This window comes from Microcaecilia unicolor, chromosome 13 (assembly GCF_901765095.1).
Source record: "Microcaecilia unicolor chromosome 13, aMicUni1.1, whole genome shotgun sequence".
NCBI classification, from domain to species: Eukaryota; Metazoa; Chordata; class Amphibia; order Gymnophiona; family Siphonopidae; genus Microcaecilia; species Microcaecilia unicolor.
In genome coordinates this window covers 44,625,070-44,645,790 of record NC_044043.1, presented here as the reverse complement: position 1 = coordinate 44,645,790, position 20,721 = coordinate 44,625,070, and the positions used below count along the sequence as shown (strand labels likewise).

The 20,721-nt window shown below is 38.9% G+C and overlaps 1 protein-coding gene across 1 annotated transcript; it reads left to right on the top strand.

The window, feature by feature from the left end:
* The first annotated feature begins 951 nt into the window (after window positions 1-951).
* On the top strand, window positions 952-13,921 carry LHX1 (LIM homeobox 1). Its single transcript, XM_030185884.1, has 5 exons — window positions 952-1,988; window positions 4,740-4,963; window positions 5,800-6,077; window positions 9,273-9,438; window positions 11,007-13,921. Exons 1-5 carry the CDS (start codon window positions 1,819-1,821, stop codon window positions 11,384-11,386), a joined length of 1,218 nt encoding a protein of 405 aa, XP_030041744.1. The 5' UTR covers window positions 952-1,818; the 3' UTR covers window positions 11,387-13,921.
* Window positions 13,922-20,721: the final 6,800 nt, after the last annotated feature.

The following is a 20,721-nucleotide window of genomic DNA, read 5'->3' as shown; positions in this document are numbered from 1 at the left end:
GTTACCTTGTTCAGCCTGAGACAAAGCGGTTTTTATCCCAGTTGGGTCAAGGCATTCTTGCCCAAAGTTGTTTATGTAAGAACATATCCTTCTGCCTTTCATGTCATGCAGTTTGATCCCCTGCCTCATGACCTGTGTCTCGTGCAAAAGCCAACATTCCGCAGAGATTAATGCACACAAACAGTTTTTTAAAAAAACACTTTTCAAAAGGTGAATTTTTTCAATCTGGTCATGCAATGCGCGGAGCTTATGCATTCTGGGATCATTTTCAAAAATAAATTCGTTCCCTGTTGTAAATTCACGTGCGCCTTTATGAAATTGCTTTCTGAATGATAACAAATCCAAACAACTCACTTCTGTATCCTTGTACACAACTAACAAATTGTGGCTCCCTTCAGTCTTCCATTTGTTACAGCATAATTATTAGCAAGTATTACACTAAATCATTATGATTTCTCTTGTTCATCCCATCAAGTAAATTGCGCCTTAATAAAACGCCCCAGCCCAGTTTTGTTTTATAGCTAGATAAGATATAGATATAGACAGATATAGATAGATATCTATATAAATATATATTAAAAACTCTCTTAGCTTGAAAAAAAATATATATATATATATTATTACCTACCAGTTTTATCACTGTCTGTGCTGGATGCTTGTGCACTTACCATAAATGAAATACTACAATCCCTCTCTTCCTGATCCACCTCCACTATATATTTAAATATCTTACCAAATAAAAATGAAAATATGACATTACCTAACACTTTTGACAATGAGTCTCTTCTTCTATTCTCTATAAATGGTCTTACTGTACTATCAGGGCTCGAGGAGGATGGTTAATGGTTTACAGGGGACAGGACGCCGCCGGTTGGCTGAGGCTGACCGTGACGTCACGGAGATGTGCATAAGGCTAGCTCTAGTGCCGTTGGCAACATGCAGTCCCGTGGATGCTGGTTCATATGGAAAGAGACGGCCGGGCAGCGTCCGCAGACCTGTAGAATCGGTCCACAAGGACACAGTTTCCAAAAGAGATCACGCATATAAAGGGTTTTGTTTGTTTGTTGTTTGGTTTTGGTTTTCTGGTTTGTTTGTTTGGTTGTTGTTGTTTTTTTTACATGGCAAATGGAACCTTTCACCTAAGAGGAAGAAACTAAAATACAGAGAGAGAGAGAGAACTGTATTGAAAGCCTGCAGAGCTGCCTGGACAAAGCTAGGAATTTTGACTCTAGAGAAATCACAGGGGTAGGTAACTGTCTTGCTGACAATAACTGAGAAGGAGAAGCGAACGGAACGGGCGAGAGAGATCATCACGATGATTGATAGCAAACATAAATAAATAAAATAAAAATAACAATTAATTAAAATATAAGGAGAACCCCCCCTATAGGGTGGTGTGTGCAGCTTCTCGTTGGGAGCAATAGCCTATGTTGATTGTAGGTTAGAGAAGCATGCACATCTCTCTACAATTTTTGTTATACTTTGATTTATTTTGGAAAGCAGAAGCACTTTGACTCCTGACTGTACTACCTCAGCTCTGAGAGAAACCATCTCGTCTGCTTCGTAGCGCTTTATATTTTTACTTCTTCGTCTCCCCCGTTTTGATTCTGCTTGGTCGGGATTCTCCACGCTTTCGGAACTGGTCTGGTCGCCTTTGGTCGTTCTAAGACAGTTGCAAAGAAGATTCCCCTCCGGCTTCTTTCTAACCTCGGGTCTTCTATTGTTGGTTGTTGTTGTTGTTTTGCTTGTTCCACGACTTGTGACATCTGGGATCTCCCCCCTCCCTCCATCCAAAAACAGAACCCCAAACCAAAGACAATGGTGCACTGCGCGGGATGCGACAGGCCCATCCTGGACCGCTTTCTGCTAAATGTTCTGGACAGGGCTTGGCATGTCAAGTGCGTTCAGTGCTGTGAATGTAAATGCAATTTAACAGAAAAATGTTTTTCCAGAGACAGCAAGCTTTACTGTAAAAACGACTTTTTTCGGTAAGTACTCCCTCAGGCTTTTCCCACAAACCCTAGTTCCAACATCATTTTTAACGCTTCTGTTTACAGATTTTTAAAATGTGATGTGGTAAGTGCACGACTATTTAGTGTATTTAGATACCTAATGCACCAAGATGAGGAAAGGTTATACATAGTCATGCTAGGAGGGAATCCAATGTATGTGTGTGAGTGTGTGTAGGTATACACACACATACACATTACCTACTCTTATATCATACATCTGTGTCAACACACCAATTTAAAGAGATGAAGCTAATAACCAGCTAAACAAAAGTTAACAGCAAATTGATAACTGTCTATGGAAAAGATCAAGATCTGATGAATGAAATGTAGTTTTTTGTGATTTTCTAGCCAAGCATCCCATCACAGTACCGACATTCAATTATTTTCATACTAATTTCCAAGCTTTTGAACTTAGGAAAAAGATCAAATGCAGGGATTTTTCCCCCGTTCTGGTTAAATCATATGAAAGCTCTTAAATTGTCCACTGCCCCCTAGAAGTAAGACAAATAATATATTTTACACAGTTGCCAATTCCTATTCACTTAGGTGTAGGTTATGGAAGGGGTAAAATAGTAATATTTATGCAGTCTGGGCTTTCCGACACTTTTCAACACAATGGAAAGCAAAACAGTCTAGAAACACCCATGAGATTATCAGGAAAAAAAATGTACTTTTTAATCTTTTAGTACCGGTGCTATCAGCCCACAATCAGATGCAAAGAAGATTTTTTATTCCCAGAGCGAAAATCAAAACAGAAAAAGGCCTGGCAACTATACGCCATCAAATGAATTTCCCAGCGATTTTCGAGGTCAAGCGACGGGTTACGGTACTAATTTGACGGATGAAAATAACACAGCTCGGTAGATAAGGCCAAGATGTAGCGCTAGTCCCGGGAGCTCTTGTTGATGCCCCTTTGATATAGGCCAGAAAAAAATGTCATTTTCGTCTGATCTGGAGTCAGTGCTTAGATTTCCTTCTAGAAAATTTCTGTAGCTCAGGACTGAGAAGGGAGGGGGAGTTAGTTACCTTTTATATTATACTTTTAGAAAAGTTTCTGGATGTCATCATAATTTATTAATTATTGACATCTGGCTTACATTACATATCAAATCTAATCAAAGAGGTCTGCATCCTCTGTTCTTCTATGTTTATTTCACAAAAGTCGACTCAAGTGAAAGTGTATTTTTGTAATGGAAATGGCCCATTTGCTGGGAAAATCCTGCCGCCTCTCTTGTCCGCAACGCCTGGGTCTACGATACTACTTATTCAATAGTGATACTTAAGTAGGAAATAACACGTCCTTTAGTCTGTAATAAACCAAAAGCTACCAGCATTTTGGAGGAAGTCTGTGCTGGGAGCTGGGACGTGGGTAGTGTTATGTCTGTCTGCGCTGGGTTTTAACTGTGATTTCTAGTAAAGATGTGATAAATGGATTTGAATAATAAAGGTGTTTGAAGAGGAAAGGAAACCGTAGACAATCACATGACAGACTAGCAATCAACATCCAGTACAGTACAAACGAAATCTAAATAGCATTAACACCCCCCCCCCCTTATAAACTCTTATCAATGTTTAAATAGAATTCTCTCGCTTTCTCTCAAATATATAAAGTACTTTGGAACCACAAGTGACTGACTGGCAGGCAACAAAGAAACAAAACAATGATAAAATCGTTAGAATCTTGAATTTTATTTAACCTATCGTTTTCTGTCAAAGAAATTCTGAAATGGTTCGCAGTGGTGAAATGTTAGAGTAGTTAAAATTTAAGCTCAAACAATGCATCAATCAATGGAATTTCATTTCACCTATATTACATTTTCCAGTTCCCTATTTGAATGTAAAATTGTACAAGTTAAAATTGAAATTATTTTGTTTTATTTTTTTCATGAAATATAGGGATAAACTAAACCTAGAGATTTAGCTATTATAGTATTCTGTTTCCCCTCCATTTTGCTATACTATTAAAGCCAACCTTCTTTTTAATATTGATAAAGTAATTAAACCAATAAATTCTAGATAGTTGCATTACCTATACCTCAAGTTTGGAGTCCTGCCTCAGATACAAAGAACTTAAATATTTATTGCTGTGTTTTATCTTTAATTCACTAAAGAAAGCAGGAGTAGGTCAGCCCATTTATAGATCAAGTGGGGTAAATTATTTTAATCTTTCATTATCGTTTACTCAGATATTTGATACATTTGCTGTGCACATTGCTCTTATAAATTCAAAAAGCAAGTTACCAGATCGGTGAATTCAAATCAGCAAAGTGCATTCAATAATAATTTCTTGAAAATTATAAAGAATCTTAAAAATGTTAAGATCTCTACATAATATGCTATTTTCTGTACTACCTTTATAGAAAATAGCAGAAAGGAATAGCTCATCCCCCGTTCTGCTTAACCTTTTATTAAGGCGTCCTTAGTTAACCTGTCTTTGAAGGAGGCCCAGTATTATGGCACTGATAATTAAAATTTAAGTGCCAACAATATAGCGGCTCCCAGAGAACTTTCAATGGTATATATGCACTGAAATGGAGCCTCCCCCGGTATTCATACGAACACTGGAAGGACGAGGGTGCAAACCGAGGGAGTCTATAAATTTTAACAACTATACCTAGCTTTTTTATGCTCCTGGATTGTGATAACTTTCATTTGCTTCACAACGCAAGGTTGCATAACTGCACTTAAGGCTTTTTTTGTGCTGATTGGTATGTTCTTCTCTGCCAGGCGTTTTGGTACCAAGTGTGCAGGTTGTGCCCAGGGGATCTCACCCAGTGACCTGGTCAGGAAGGCAAGGAGCAAAGTTTTCCACTTGAACTGTTTTACATGTATGATGTGCAACAAACAGCTCTCCACTGGGGAGGAACTCTATATCATCGACGAGAACAAGTTCGTCTGCAAAGAAGATTATCTAAGTAACAATACTGCCAAAGAGAACAGCTTCCTGTCAGGTAAGGGCCATCATTTCCACAGCCGGAACTGTACCTGCTGTGTAAAAATTTTCGCATCTACTTTCGGTAGATAGACGGGCAAATAAACGAATAGAGAGACGTCATCGCAAGAAATACAGAAATAGGAATAAGCTGTGACAGATATTATTATTATTATTATTATTTATATTGCTCAATGGTTCTCTGAGTGACATGTTCTCACGACAATTTTGCAAGGTGGCAGTTAACTTGAACATTTTCAGCCACATATATTAAATTTATTTTTTTAAGTATAACCCGCCGATCCACAGTTCTGGGCCAGGAAAATAGAAAATATAAAGTGACAAAATGCATGGCCTATTTGTCTGTTGGCTCGATGCCTCAGTCCTGCAACATTTGAGCAAAGGCGATGGCGAGGGGGAGGCGTGGGTCCATAAAGTTTTTTTTTTTTAGTTTATTCACATGTCTTTCCAGTGCTTCTTTTATGCTTTGTATTTTCAAAGACATTTAGGATTCACTTTTATGGTTCTTGATAGAAGTCCAAAAGAATCTAAAATCTGTAAGTTAACAGGATCAGAATTTCGGCTGATTCCCTCGGAATCTGAGTTTGTTAGAACTAGCTTTTTCTGGAAAAAAAAACCGAAAAAAGGTCTAGGATCCTTAAATATTAGACAAAATATTTGTATAAAATTAGCAAACTTTCAAACAAAAGATCCAAAAAATAATATAGCACATGGAAAGTACTGTTTTAAAAATGGCCCCTTGCAGAAATCTAATTTGTCCATGTAAAATGCTACGAGTTTGCCTAGATCATGATACATGTCATGGTCTCTGACTGACCTGTGCTTTCTTTCCAGTGACAACGGGCAGTGACCCTAGCTTGTCGCCGGACTCGCAAGACCCCTCCCAGGATGATGCTAAGGACTCGGAGAGCGCAAATATCTCGGACAAAGAAGCAGGGGTTAATGAAAACGATGATCAAAACCTGGGGACCAAGAGACGAGGCCCCCGCACCACCATCAAAGCTAAACAACTGGAGACGCTGAAAGCAGCTTTTGCAGCCACGCCCAAACCCACGAGACACATCAGGGAACAGCTGGCTCAAGAAACGGGGCTAAACATGCGAGTTATTCAGGTACCGACGCTCAACAGCATGCAGGATTCAAAGTTGGCAATTGTTTCATTTTGAATCAAATTTTGTTTAAAAATAGCCATTCCCCACTCAGAAGGAAAAGGACCTTCTACTTATTATTTATTGTTATTGTTTATTGCATTTGTACCCCACATTATCCCACCTTTTTGCAGGCTCAATGTGGCTTACAGAGTGTTGTAATGATATAGTTGTTACATGGTTTGAAATACAGTCGGTAGTAAGCTGAAGGTAAAGAGGGTTTAGATGGCAGGTGTTAGGTAAGGTCGTGTGAGAGGTGTTTTTTTTTTATGTACTTGAGTGGTTTAAGGAATGATGTGTTTCATTAAGGATGTTTCTTGTAGGCTTTATTGAAAAGATGTGTCTTCAAAGCTTTGCAAAGCTAGTTAGATTATTCATGGTTTTCAGGGCCATGGGTAATGCGTTCCAAAACTGTGTGCTTTTGTAGGCAAAGATAGTAGCATAGGCCTGTTTGTATTTCATTCCTTTACAGCTTTACTTGATTAAGAGCAGGTTTTTTTTCCCTTTAATATAGTCAACAAATTTCCTCTGGAACATATTCCCAGCTTAGTAGGAAGCAGGCCGCCCAATTGTAGAGAGATTTAGGAAAAGAATTGAAAATGTCATTTGTGGAGCAGCGAACCACAACTTAAATGTACACCAAAGTCCAAAATCAAAGATGATCATGTCGGAAGCTGCAAAGCAGATACCACATCGTCAATCCTGTTAAATTGAGGCACCTATACAACCTCTCTTACAATAAATAGTAACTGTAGAACTTCAAGGTGACCGATTTAGGACACTTGGCAGGATGTGCACACATTCCAGTTTAGGCCTCAATTTGCAATTTTCGAAAGAAGAAATATCACAACACAAGATTCCAATGGGTAGGCAAATCCGGTGAGGTTGCACAATACTGGAATCCTGAAAATGTCAGGTCGGAACCTCTAGTGAAAAGAAATCCCGACCAAATTAGAATGTCGCTGGAATTTATTATAGAGATTCCAGTAAAACATCGAGTGGGGGGGGGGGGGGACCCATGATGTCAGAGGAAGCTGTAAAAAGATTTTTATCAACTATTTTTTAAACATAAGGCCCCGGTGTTAAAATTTGAATCAGTCGGTTCCTGATAAAAAATCAATCAAATCGAATAACGAACAATAAAGAGCTGCAAAGGAGTGATAAAGATGCAGAAAATAATGAAATTAACATTAATTTAAACCCTCTTTAATCTCTCCACTTACTTGTATGAAAAAAAAGTTTTTTTGTGTTTTTTTTAAAACCCTTCTCTCTTCTTTGGGACCAGGCTCTAAAGAGCAGATTTTCATTATTCCGATATTTCCATCTCATCTTAGGTGACAAGAACCTCCCCTCTCCAAATATTTCTAAGAGACTATTCCATAATTCTGCAAATGGCACAGAAATTAATAACCATAAATGTGAAGGGTTAATGGATAAATAAGAATGACAAGGAGTTGGGATTATTAAAAGGTTTATAAACCCGCAGAGCTGAGGCTAATGGAGGGTTAAAAGATCATTAAAGCGAGGTTAGATTGGAGAGTCTCAGTGTGAGGATAATTAGGGGTAATCTTGTCAGGGTAATAAGAATTAACTCAATCATTCTTGACCTGCGACAGTAGAAAGAAGCGTGGGGAAAAGCTAAAAAGGGGCCATTTTTACACTTTTAGCCGGATAGGTGAATGAACTAAGGAGAACTAAGGACGCATAAAGTGGCAAATAGAGGTTTTTGTCCGGAGCATCATTTATATGACATTTCCAGAGCAGTGAGTTTAATGTTTGAGCTAGAATGGGGGAGGGTACCCTGTTCATACCATTGTTTCTCTGGCATGGGAGAACACTACGGGCTGCTGCCTTCCTGTCACCGCTCCTCCAGTCTTTTGAACCAGAAAGGCGAGTTAATAAATGACCGGAGTGTTGAAACATTTCCATTTTCAAGCAGGACTTTGGTTTAGTATTTGTTGTTTCTTTTTTTTTTTTTTTTTTAGGGGAGGATGTTTTCTGTTCCATTTTTTATATGCAGCTTCACCTTCCCTTTTTTGTGACTATTTTAATGGGACTTCTAAGTCATTTTATAAGTATAATAACGAATCATTTTCTTTACTTAAAATGAACTAGTAGAAATGTGTATGCAGTTGTACAATTTAAACAGATAAAAAGCATTATTTAGTGAAATAGAGATTGCAAGTTGTTTGCTTGGCGGGTTCTTTTCCTGCAAGACTTAGGGACCAAATTTGGAAACAAAATTAATCCAGCCAGCCACACAGATAGGGAGATTACAAGAAATGTTTTCGATCCCGGGGTTGCAGGTTCTTTTGAGGTCGGGCCCCATTTCCATACAAACCTTCAACATTAGCTAATGACTTGTTTGGCAGAATGCTGCATGCGTCACGGGGTTTCTGTGTAAGGCTAATTTTCTAACTGTATGGATATTGTATAGTGAAGCCTGCATGTGGTTTTGCCATGAGGGTAACCTGCAACCAGTGCATGGATTTCCTTAGAGTGTTTGCGTCTGGGGTTTTATTTGTTATTATTATTATTTATTACGATTTATTAACCAAAGAATAAGTGAAACATAGGTATGACAATTACAGCAGTAAAAAAAAAGTATTTAAATTAATAATACAAGATATGGCATAATATGCTACATTACAGTGTCATATAGATAAGATAGGGTAACAAGAGTTACAAACAGGGGACTAATTTAATTTAAAGAAAGTTGCACGGGAAGTCAGAAAAGTGCTAGGAAAGGAGTGGCTAAACATGTCCTGCTATAATATGTGTAGCTGGTGTCAGTCCGTGTGCGTGTGGCTCGTTACTTCTTCCTGGGTGAAGAGCCCAGCTTTCCACCTGCTTCTTGAAGTAGCGATAGCCTTGCGTTAAGCTACGCTTTTCAGGGAGTTGACTTGAATGACAGGATGAATATTTGTCCATTCTGTACATGCGTATGTGTCTGAACGTGTGCGCTTAGGGGGTAAGTAGTAGAATTTATATAAATATTTTGAGGTTATACCAAGCTTATGTACTTACCACTTCCAGTCCATATGAAATGATACATACACGAGGTGTTTGTCAGTATGATCTCTATGTACATTTGGTACCAGAGAAGATGCCTTCTTATGTTCATCTAGGCTGATCCCTGTGTGTTCTCTTCTCTGGCAGGTCTGGTTCCAGAACAGGCGCTCCAAGGAGAGGCGGATGAAGCAGCTGAGCGCCCTTGGGGCCCGTCGGCATGCCTTCTTCCGCAGCCCCCGCAGAATGAGGCCGTTGGTGGACCGGCTGGAGCCCGGAGAACTCATCCCTAACGGGCCCTTCTCTTTCTATGGTGGTGAGTGTCTGTGTTGCACCTAAATCTTATCACAACTGGATTAAATCACACACCAGGCCTTACGCATCTCCCCATTAAAAAAAGGGGGGGGGGTCACATGAAGTAATGACAGGTGATTTTAGTTTCACGGCATTAAAGTGCTACGAGATAAAGTACTTGCGTGACTGTGGATTATTTGCGGAAACCGGAATCAGAACCAACACAGTTACTGTAGGCCTGTTTCACGAACAACGAGGAAAATTGCCTCTCGCCTCTAATATGACAAGTTCTGAATCTGGATTTATTTAAGTCTGGGGGAGGGGCAGTGTCTTTGGTGTTGGAAGGGAGAGGACGGAAATGTGGCCTTGAATTTTCTACCGTTATTGTGCTATCTCCCCGAGGCCTGCATAGTTAATTACCTAGTCATGAATATTTATTATCCATTGTTCTCCAAAGCAAGTTCAAGTTTATCGGTAAGTTTGCAAACAACAAAGGGAAACTAAGCGACGTTTTCAAGATAAGAGAGAGGGAACACCGGGGAGCTGCGGAATGAAATGGTGGAAAGAAGCTGACGTGTCTGCAAAATCTAAAATTGTGTTCCTGACTTCCGGCTATAAATCACTCGTGATTGGGACAATCGTAAACTAACTTTACCGAAAAATATAGAAAAGTTAAAGCATTTCAGGCCCAATTCCTAACTTGCCGATAACTTAGACGTTAACCGCTGTAAAATAAGCAATTGCTTACCTACAAAAGCGTCAGGAAAAAAGCAGAGTTTTTATGTTTCTCGATTAAACATTTTTTTTAAGGCACGCTGTTGTATCCTGTCACCTTCTCAGAACTGAGGCTGGAACCGAGACTGCTCTGTATATGAGAATTTCTTCCACTCTGCCTTCAGGGTTAAAAAAAATTCCCTGGAGCCATATTTTACAAATATTTATACACTTCAGATATGAGAAATGCCAGAAAATCTTGGGGGAAACAGGTTTTCTGTTTTCCTTTTTTTATTTATTTGGTGACCATCTGCATTCTTAACAAAACCCACAACCGAATCCTGATGCGCTTCAAACGTCTTGTTAATATTTAATAGAAATAAGAAAGTCTAAGTAAATCAGTAACAAATGGGCCTTTATAAGAAAGAAGGATTACAAACAAAAAACGTTAATTTACTATCCTTACAAGAAAGAAATCAGCCCTCTAGCTGAAATGATCTAACTCTAAAATAGAAATGCAGCTTTTAAAAGAAAGGCAAGGCGATTCCGTATGATATTAACTGATTAAATTTAATATATTTATGCCTAATAATTTGTTCTGTGTTTTTAACTGTTTGACATTTTCAGCTAGGCCTGGAATAATCATAGAAGATTTTTAATTGCAAAGACACTTTCATTCTGAAGGTAGAGAAAAATATAGAGAATAGAGAGAGTTGACAGACTGGATGTACCGTTCTCTGCTATGTTACTGAATAAAATAACGTGAGCAAACAGGAAAAACAGTAACATACAAATGTTTTCCTTAAACGTTTAAAAATGTCTGGTGTGAGTATCTAATCCGTGTGGTACTTTTTAATTTGTATTTATTCTCTCTAGATTATCAAAGTGAGTATTACGGGCCCGGAAGCAACTACGATTTTTTCCCTCAAGGACCGCCTTCCTCGCAAGCCCAGACGCCGGTGGATCTACCCTTTGTGCCCTCTTCCGGCCCTGCAGGAACTCCTCTGGGTGCCATGGATCACCCTTTACCTGGACACCATCCTTCCAGTGATGCCCAGCGCTTCACTGACATCATGTCCCACCCTCCAGGAGACTCCCCCAGCCCAGAGCCCAACTTGCCGGGCTCTCTGCACTCCATGTCAGCGGAAGTTTTCGGACCGAGTGCTCCCTTTTCTTCGTTATCGGTCAACGGTGGTGCTAGCTACGGCAATCATCTGTCACATCCACCGGAAATGAGTGAGACAGCCGTGTGGTAGCTTTCAAGGGACTGGTGGGCCCAGTAAGTGATCTTATGGTGTACAGAACTGAACAGGTGTAAGCATCTTTCCTGCCCCCCCTTCCTACCTCCCTCCCTCCAAAGGTTTATCTATTTAGAATGAACATAATCCAGATCACTTCACGGCCAGCTTTGTACTCACTCTGGGTCAGTTGTTATAACACAATTGTAAAATAAATTAAAAAAAAAAAAGACATTTTTTTTGTACCTTGACGAAGAAACTTGAGAAACTGTACAGTAATGTGCTGCCATCTTATGATATGGCAAGAGCAGTTTGTTAGATGACACCCCAGGAACCACCCTTCACATGCATTTCTCATAGGTTAGGGAAAGTGGGAAAGTCTGAAATATCTGCCGCCATGAATTTCGAATTCCTACTTTGAGACGGGGGTCTAACATTACAAATCGGGTTTGGTTGGTTTTTTTTTTTTGGTCTTTTGGACAGTTCGATGGAAAATAATGCAAAGTTTTTTTTTACCTTTAGAAACGCCAGCCCGCTGCCGATCGGGTGGTGGGTGGGTGCGGAACATTATTTTTTTTTTTGCTTGTTTTTCGCCAAAATAGCAAAATCATATAAAGCCCTCAGTATCAACTCTTCTACCTTGATAAAGCTATTCACAATAAAAATCCTCACGGCAACAAAACCGTCTTATAGAAAAACCTCTCTCTCACTAGACTGACTTGAAATTAAAAAAAAAAAAAAAACATTCTACCTTTATACGCAGACACAAACACACACACAGCTAAACAAAGACTATTGAACTTAAAAAAAAAAAACAGTCAACTGTTTACGTATTGTTAAATTCAGGAGTTCAATGTTTTAGTAATAATCCTGTTTTAGAAACCTCTTGTTCAAAGCAGAATGTTTTGAGCAACCAACCAAAATATTTCATATTTTTTTCTGTAGATGTTATATGACAAATTTCAGGCTTGTGGTTCACTGTGCTAGTTTGTTTAAGCTGTTGTTTACAGAAGATAAGGAAAACAAAAAAAATGTGGAAATCCGTTACCAAATAAGTAATTGCATAGCACAAATACAGCCAGGTGCTCCGCACCAGCAACTCAAAAGTGTTTAAAATAGAGTATTACAAGGTTTAAAGACATCTTTGCTACTTTTTAGTCCTGTTGGAACATTCATGAAATTGTTAATATGACTTATATAGACCCACACAGGTTTTATTTTTATGTCTTTAAAGAAAAGTCCAAAATATTTAAATTTTATGGTCAAATATGCAGTCAACAGCTGCTACTTTTCCTTTATAAATTTCTCATATGTCTTTATTGTTCTAATAATAAACCTAAGCTTGTGTGACCTCCAGTGCATATTAGACCATTCACTGTATGAAAGGAAATATGTTGAATAAATTTGTGAGTTTTTAATAAAAATAGAAAATCAGATGTTTGGATAGCTTGTGCTTCATTGGATATTTTAAGCACTAATGTGTTCTCCTGAGGGATTGATGGCACCTGCATTTTGAAAGGCTGGGCCCCACTGATCAGTGAAATAGCTAGTAACTCTTTATATACATTAAAAACTAATTGTTTCAGTTCATTGCTAAATTATGTTGCAAAACAAGGTCAGGTCATTGCTTAAACGTGCCAGAATGAGACTATGACAAAAACAAAAACCTAGACTATATGTGTTTATAAATTTGTTTGCAAACATAAAAGCTATAATTAGGGTATAAAATTAGTGTAATTTCATCTCAATTCCAATTTTCTTTCTATATTAAATTCTATTTGCTACTTGGAAGGAAAATAATTTCCTCCAACAGTAAAGTTTTCCAATCCTCTGCCACAATGGAACGCTGCATAATTTCACTGGATGTTTTCTGGAAAATTATTGTATTAGAGCTAATATATTTCTTTGCTTAACTATAGTTATATATTTAGTTTGTTTTTTTATAATAGTAGTTCACAGCTCATATCCCTCCTCCCCTTCCCCCATAAAGCAAGCACATTTGAAATCTTTTTGGTTGCAGTACGATAAATAAATAGATGACAATTATTTCCAGATAGGTTCACTTCAGCTGATTTCACTTCAAATGTTACTGGCTCTAAATGCTTGTTTCCCCATATCCCTCTATGTGCAAAATTATCATTATAAAAATAGTGTACAGTGTTTTATGAATTGCCACTGAATATATATTTTGTTCACAACTAGCCAAGGACGTAAAACTCAGTAGGGTCCTGTCTGATTCAGAAATACTAGAAAACAAAAGTATGCATCAAATATATATATATATTTTTAAATATTTGTAAGATTGCTTTAAGTCAGGCAACCTGTCACTTCTTTTGTGAATTTGCTGTATAAAACTTAGGGGTCCTTTTACTAAGGCTCATTAACAGATTTAGCGCATGCTAATGATTAACATGTGCTAAATAAGATGCCCATAGGAATATAATGCCCACAATATCTATTTTTCTGTGAGCTGCAGTTTCATTCTGTGCTTGCAATCCTTATTGCAGTTCACTTAATAGGTTCCTCCCTTCGCTCCACCCCCTCCCAAAGTTACTATATGATATTCTGTTCAAAGTGTTCTAATGAATCATAAAGGTTTATATGAACTGTATAGGCCATTCTTGGGATATATCCCCATAGATCTATATAGAGGTCAAGATCCAGTTACCTGGCATTAAAGAAAAAAATCAAAGTATTATCATTGACCTTTTTTTGCTTTTAATTACAAAGCAGGGATGCTGCGGGTCAACTGAAAAAGCCTCTACAACATAAAACATGCCATTTGCTAATGGGAAGCTGTAGGTATTCTGTCTTGATAGGAACATGCAGGTGTTAGTCCATTCAAACATTTATGTCATCTCTCATCTCATATCTGTGTGATTATTAACATTACTATTGACAACCTGCTGGAACCTTGTTTTGGACCTATGCTTCAAGCTGGCAGAAAAAGTCTGGTCTGAAGAATACTAATTTAATTTTATTAAAACACACACACACAAAATTACAAACATAACATATATATATATGCCAACATTGCTATTTGTCTTATAGACAATAGAAACCAGGGTAATTTTAACCTCTGTAGGGGAAGGGATAGGGATTACATTGAAAACTTTTTTTTTAACTATTCACCTACCTCAGTGGTTTCCAAACCTGGTCCTGGAGGCACCTCAGCCAGTCAGGTTTTCAGGATACCCACAATGAATATTCATGAGAAGGATCTGTATGCACTTCCTCCACTGCATGCAAATCACTCTCATAAATATTCATAATTGGTATCCTGAAAGCCTGACTGGCTGGGATGCCTCCAAGACCAGATTTGGGAACCACTGGCCTACATTTTAGAAAAATCTTTTACTAAACAGAGTGCTATGGTAGTGATGCCTAGTACTGAGGTACAAGGGGAAAGGGGACTTGATATACTGCCTTTCTGAGGTTTTTGCAACTACATTCAAAGCAGTTTATTTATTGTATTTATTTTTGTTACACTTGTACCCTGTGCTTTCCCACTCCTGGCAGGCTCAATGCGGCTTACATGGGGCAATAGAGGGTTAAGTGACTTGCCCAGAGTCACAAGGAGCTGCCTGTGCCTGAAGTGGGAATTGAACTCAGTTCCTCAGGACCAAAGTCCACCACCCTAACCACTAGGCCACTCCTCCACTACATATATTCAGGTACTTATTTTGTACCAGGGGCAATGGAGGGTTAAGTGACTTGCCCAGAGTCACAAGGAGCTGCAGTGGGACTCAAACCCAGTTCCCCGGATCAAAGTCCACTGCACTAACCACTAGGCTACTCCTCCACTAGCAACATTCCATGTAGAGGCTTCTGTTTCTGTGAGTCTGACGTCGCATATATGTGCAGGACGTCAGACTCACAGAAACAGAAGCCTGCGCAGCCACGTTGCTGATCTGCAAGAGCAGGCTTCTACATGGAATGTTGCTAATGGAATAGCAACATTCCATGTAGAATCTCAAATAGTAGCAACAGAATCTCAATAGTAGCAACATTCCATGTAGAATCTCAAATAGTAGCAACATTCGGGGAAAGGGAAATGATATACTGCCTTTCTGAAGCTTTTGCAACTACATTCAAAGCGGTTTACATATATTCAGGTACTTATTTTGTACCAGGGGCAATGGAGGGTTAAGTGACTTGCCCAGAGTCACAAGGAGCTGCAGTGGGAATTGAACTCAGTTCCCCAGGATCAAAGCCCACTGCACTAACCACTAGGATACTCCTCCACTCCACTCCAAAGCCAGCACAGGTGATGCTAGCCAAAAGCAGACTCCAAGCACACCTACAAACAAAAAGCCCTTTATTTTCACAGTATTATTAATATTATTATTATTATTAATAAATTATTATGTTCCCCCACTAAGGCTAAAAGTGAGCATGGGTCGGTTGTGCCCAATATATATGAAATGTACTTCAGCCTCTGAATTCACTGCTGTTTTAATATATTATTTGTTTGCTTATTTATAGTTAAACTTTTATTTTGTTTTAACCATAGTGTCTCACCATTGTAACCCTCCACCCCCCCCCAAAAAAAAGATACAATTTAAATAGTAAATTCTCAATATATGTGAACTGACGTTGTTGCTTGTATGTTTTGCTGCGGTTATTGTAGTTTAGTAATGTTGTTTTGAAGGAGGCATTTTTTGCTATTGTTTTAGGGGGCATTTTTCTGACAAAGTTCAGGTTTGAAAGGTTTATTGCTAGCCGGATCCTATCTAGGCCTCATGAGCAAGAGGTAATTAATGATGTACCTCTGCCCTCTGTAGGACAGTTGGCAGCATTGAGCCCAACAGGGAGACCATTCATCTACACTCCGGGTGCCTTCCACTCTCTCTTCAGCTGTTTGGGGATGAGTTTAGAGCATATCCCTTCTCCTCCCTAGCATCTGAGTCAGCGATCTACATAGATTTTTACAAGGATTTATGATTTATTTTAAAAAATGCTTGCAATACATTTCAATATAAAATGGAAGTGGACTACGAGATCTGTTTTGCCCACAGAGAAGACTACAGTACAGGAGGAAATAAAAAGGATTTTTCATCCATGCTAACCCCATGAGGTAGGAAACTGTAATAAAAAAAAAAAGACGGGATAGATAATCTCAGAGAATAAACTCTGGTCTTTATGTAACCAAGTGAAAAAAACGTTGAAGATTTCTGTGCCTGTCCTACTTCTGTGTGTGCCTGTATAATGCAATCGTATGCATTATTATACACACAATAGGATGTTCAGGTCTCTTATGGATAGGACACTAAAAGTAATTAATTAATGTTGGGTAATTTAAGAGGCCAGAGCAGGGTTTGGGAATCAAATGAAATGTTGTTTGGATGGGGTTAATACTTCCAGTCTACTGGGGTGGGGGGGGGGGGGGGAGTTCTGGAAAACATAATAGGAAAAATATAGTAACATGCTATAGTAGATGATGGCAGATAAGCAACAGTCTAAAATATAAATATTTTATGTTATAATGGAATGAGTCCACCTGAACAAGGTGTTAATGTTGGCTAATATCCTGTAGGAATTGCTTCAAGTAGGAGCTGGCTTGGGTTTCTCCAGGCAGGGCAATCTGTAAACACTGTGGACCATCAGGGATTGTGACCTAATTGTAGTATAACTTCTCAAATGACAAATGATCATATTATACATACCAGGTAATGATTTATACACCTGAAAATATGGCTGCATGTTGCATTTATTTAAATGAACTTCATGTCCATTTCCATAAACTTTATTTTAATCAGTGATCATTGACAATGGAGAAAAAGGTTTATTATAAATCAAGAGATCGATATAGATAGACTGCTTGTATCTCCTAGATTTTATTCTTATCAGCCCGGACTCCCTTCTGCAAACTTCCAGAGCTACCTTAAATGACTACAGGGCCCTTATACTAAGCTGTGCCAATTTGGGTCATGTGCTCTGATTAGTTCGTGGGTTTCTCCGCGTGCTGAGGCCACTGTTAGTGTGGCTGTAAAATGGCCACATTTCCATTTTTTCTATTAACAGCCAGGCACAAATTAGTGTGTGAGCCCTTCCCGACATCGCTTTAGTAGGCGGAAAGGGCTCACGTGTTAACCATGTGCTAATCGGTTGGCTTGCGGCAATTGATTAGCGCTGGGCACTCCTACTCTCCATCCCCCAAACACGCCCCCGGCACTAAAAAATACAAAGTATTTTATAGCGCCAGGGAAGTCTGAACTATTGCAGGGTGCCTGAGCGTGCCCTGCCGTAGTGCATTTTGGTGCGTGGGAAGCACATGGTAGAGAGTACCAACACTTAGTAAAAGGAACCCCTACATGTGCAGAAATTTGGCCTGAAACATTGTTTTTTTCCGAAAAGTTGGTCAGCTAGGGGAATATGTGGCTTCAGTCTATAGAGACTTACTACTGTATATACCCCACCGATTCTATATAGTGCACTTAGATTTAGGTGCCAAAATCAACGTGGATTCTATAACACCACACATAACTTAATTGGCTTAACAAGCTGAGTGCTGATATCAGCACTTAACAAGCAATGATGAGCACTAATTGGCACTGATTAGAATTTAGGCACACAATTCACTAAGCAAATTCTGTAAAGACGTGCACTAAACTTCTAACATGCACAGACAAAAAGGGGCGTGGTTATGGGTGGGGAAATGGACATTTCATGGGCGTTCTGAAATTTAGGCAATTATTTATAAAATATGGCCCAGTGCACCTAAATCTATGCGACGGGATTTACGCCATGTTTTAGATGGTGTAAATAGGTGTGTGCAGATTTAGGCACTGAAATATCAACTAGGCATATTCTATAATCTGCACCTAAATCTAGGTGCCGATTATAGAATATGCTTAGTCAGCACTGATTTCAACGCCAATTTTTTAGGCGCCTTTAACAGAATCTCCTACTCAGCAACTAAAGTTGCACATGCAAATCAGTGTACATGGCTGATTTTGCGCAAGCAACTTAATTGATTAATAAGCCAATTAGTACCAATAACTGACTGCTAACAACCAATTATTGGAATTAATTGGGAGTTACATGCACATTGTATTCTATAATGATGTACGTGTAACTCCTATAGAGCGTAATTTCAAGGGGCATGTTTAGGGGCATTTTGTGGGCGCTCCTATGAGTTACGTACATTTAAAAAAAAATTAATTTCTATTATTAAACAAGCAAAAATATACTTGTTCAGAAAAGTTCAGCTAAATTAAAATGTTAATACAGAAGGTAATATAAGAAAAATTATTCTATTAACCTCACTCAAGTCCACAATTCGAGTCCAAGATCCCAAAACCATGGAGATCTAGGAAATACTAATTAAATTTTATCAGCTGTGCACAAATCCTATATTTCTTAACAAGAGCAAATGCTGGATAATTCAACCTTCAGCATTTCGTTTAGATGTTATAAAGGCTGCGAGTTGAGAAGGTTCGTAATAAGCAAATTTCTCTGAATGGTATCTGATCACACATTTACATGGGTATTTGAGGAAAAAGTAGCTCCTAACTGAAGCACTTCTGGTTTCATTTGAAGAAATTGTTGACATCTTCTTTGAGTGTCCCTTGAGACATCCGGATGAATTCAAATTTTTAATCCCTTAAAGGTTTTTTTCTTTATTTTTGAAAAACATCCTCATAATCCAAATTTTATCTGGTGTCAAAGCTACTGTAGCCACCAAGGTAGCTGCTGTTACTTGTTCTGTGTCTGATATTTCCAGCAATGCGGAGGCATCTAGCATCTGATTATTCTGAACTTGTTGACTTTCATCACTCTTGATGGGAAGATAATAAACCTGTGAGAAGGGGGGATATTATCTTCCCCAGCCCCCAAAATTTCCTTAATATATTTTTTTAACATTTCCCAGGGAGAGACAGCCATTTGTTGAGGAAAATTTATAAAACGTAAGTTGTTACTTCTAGAGAAATAGTCAACAATTTCCATCTTCCTCCTAAATTCGTTAAGTCTTTAACCATATTACTTTGCAGTAATTGCATTTGCTGAAAGTCTTTTTCTTGATTTTGAACATGCTGATTCACAGATTTTAAACCATCCTCTGTTTCTTTTATCTTCCCCTCTAGTACTACAATATCTTTATTTATTTATTTGTACCTGAGGGCATAATACTTTCCCTAAGTCAGCAATTAAAGACCACAAATTGTCCAAAGTCACCTCAGGAGGTTTAATGAATAAAGTTGTAAACTGAGTGGTCAGTACCTCAGCATGTTGTATGGGAGAGTTTGGAGCCTCCATTCGTGGCTCCAAACTCTCCCGTCGTTGTAAATGCCGTCTCCGTAGCTGACGGAGGAGTTTGTAAACCTCCCATCGTTCTGTACCTGGGGCTCATTCCGCTCCCAGGATTGAGGACGCCGCCATTGGGCAGCTGCTTCCACGCGGCTGCGGGGGAGGGGCTCTAACGTCGGGGCTAAGTGTAACTTCCAGCCCATAGTTCTGCCCAGGACCTCCATCTGTCCCGGACTGAGCAAGGGGGGAGTTACGTACATTTTTATAGAATATGCCCGATCCATGCCTAATTTAAGCATTTATACCTGATTTCATCAGGCGTAAATGCAGGTGACCTAAATTAGGTGCGGATTAGGTGCTTAGGTGCTTTCTATAAAGTGTAAATACCCTTTATAGAATAGTGCTTGATGCATAATTTTTTCTGTGCTAATGTGCAATTTACTGAATCTAGTCCATAGTGTATAATTTCTTTTATTTATTTATTGCACACCACTAAGGGGCCTTTTTACTAAGCCATGGTAAAAAATGGCCTACGGGCATGTACGCGCGTGTACTGGGCACATGCCGGGCCAGTTTTTACCACATCTACAAAAAAGGGCTTTTTTTTAATGGGCTGGGAAAAGGGCATGCGGCAAAACTGAAACCGGTGTGTGTCCAAAACCAGCCTGAGCCATTAACGCCACCCACTGATCTAGCAGTGAGGGCTCACACGTCGGCATGTGCCAATTGCCGATTACTGCCAGAAACGTCACGCGTGGGAGGAATTAAAAGTCCAGGCATTATGGGCGCGCTCCAAATCTGAAATTACCACCAAGGGACATGGTAGCCTGGCAGTAGTCTCATTTTGGCGTGCGCTGCATACATGTAGCGCATAACGCTCCTTTGTAAAAGGGCTTCTAAATGTTTTATTTCATTTGCTTATTTATTTATTGCACACCACCAAATTTTTCAGAACAGAAACCAATATGTATAAGGAAGAGTTTGTAAGCAGAAATGTAGAACAAACAGCCATCTCCTGTGCACACCATATCGACATTATCATGCAAATAGAATTCCAGCTTCAGCAGGATTAACAGCAATGCAATGAAACCCAGCTACATTTC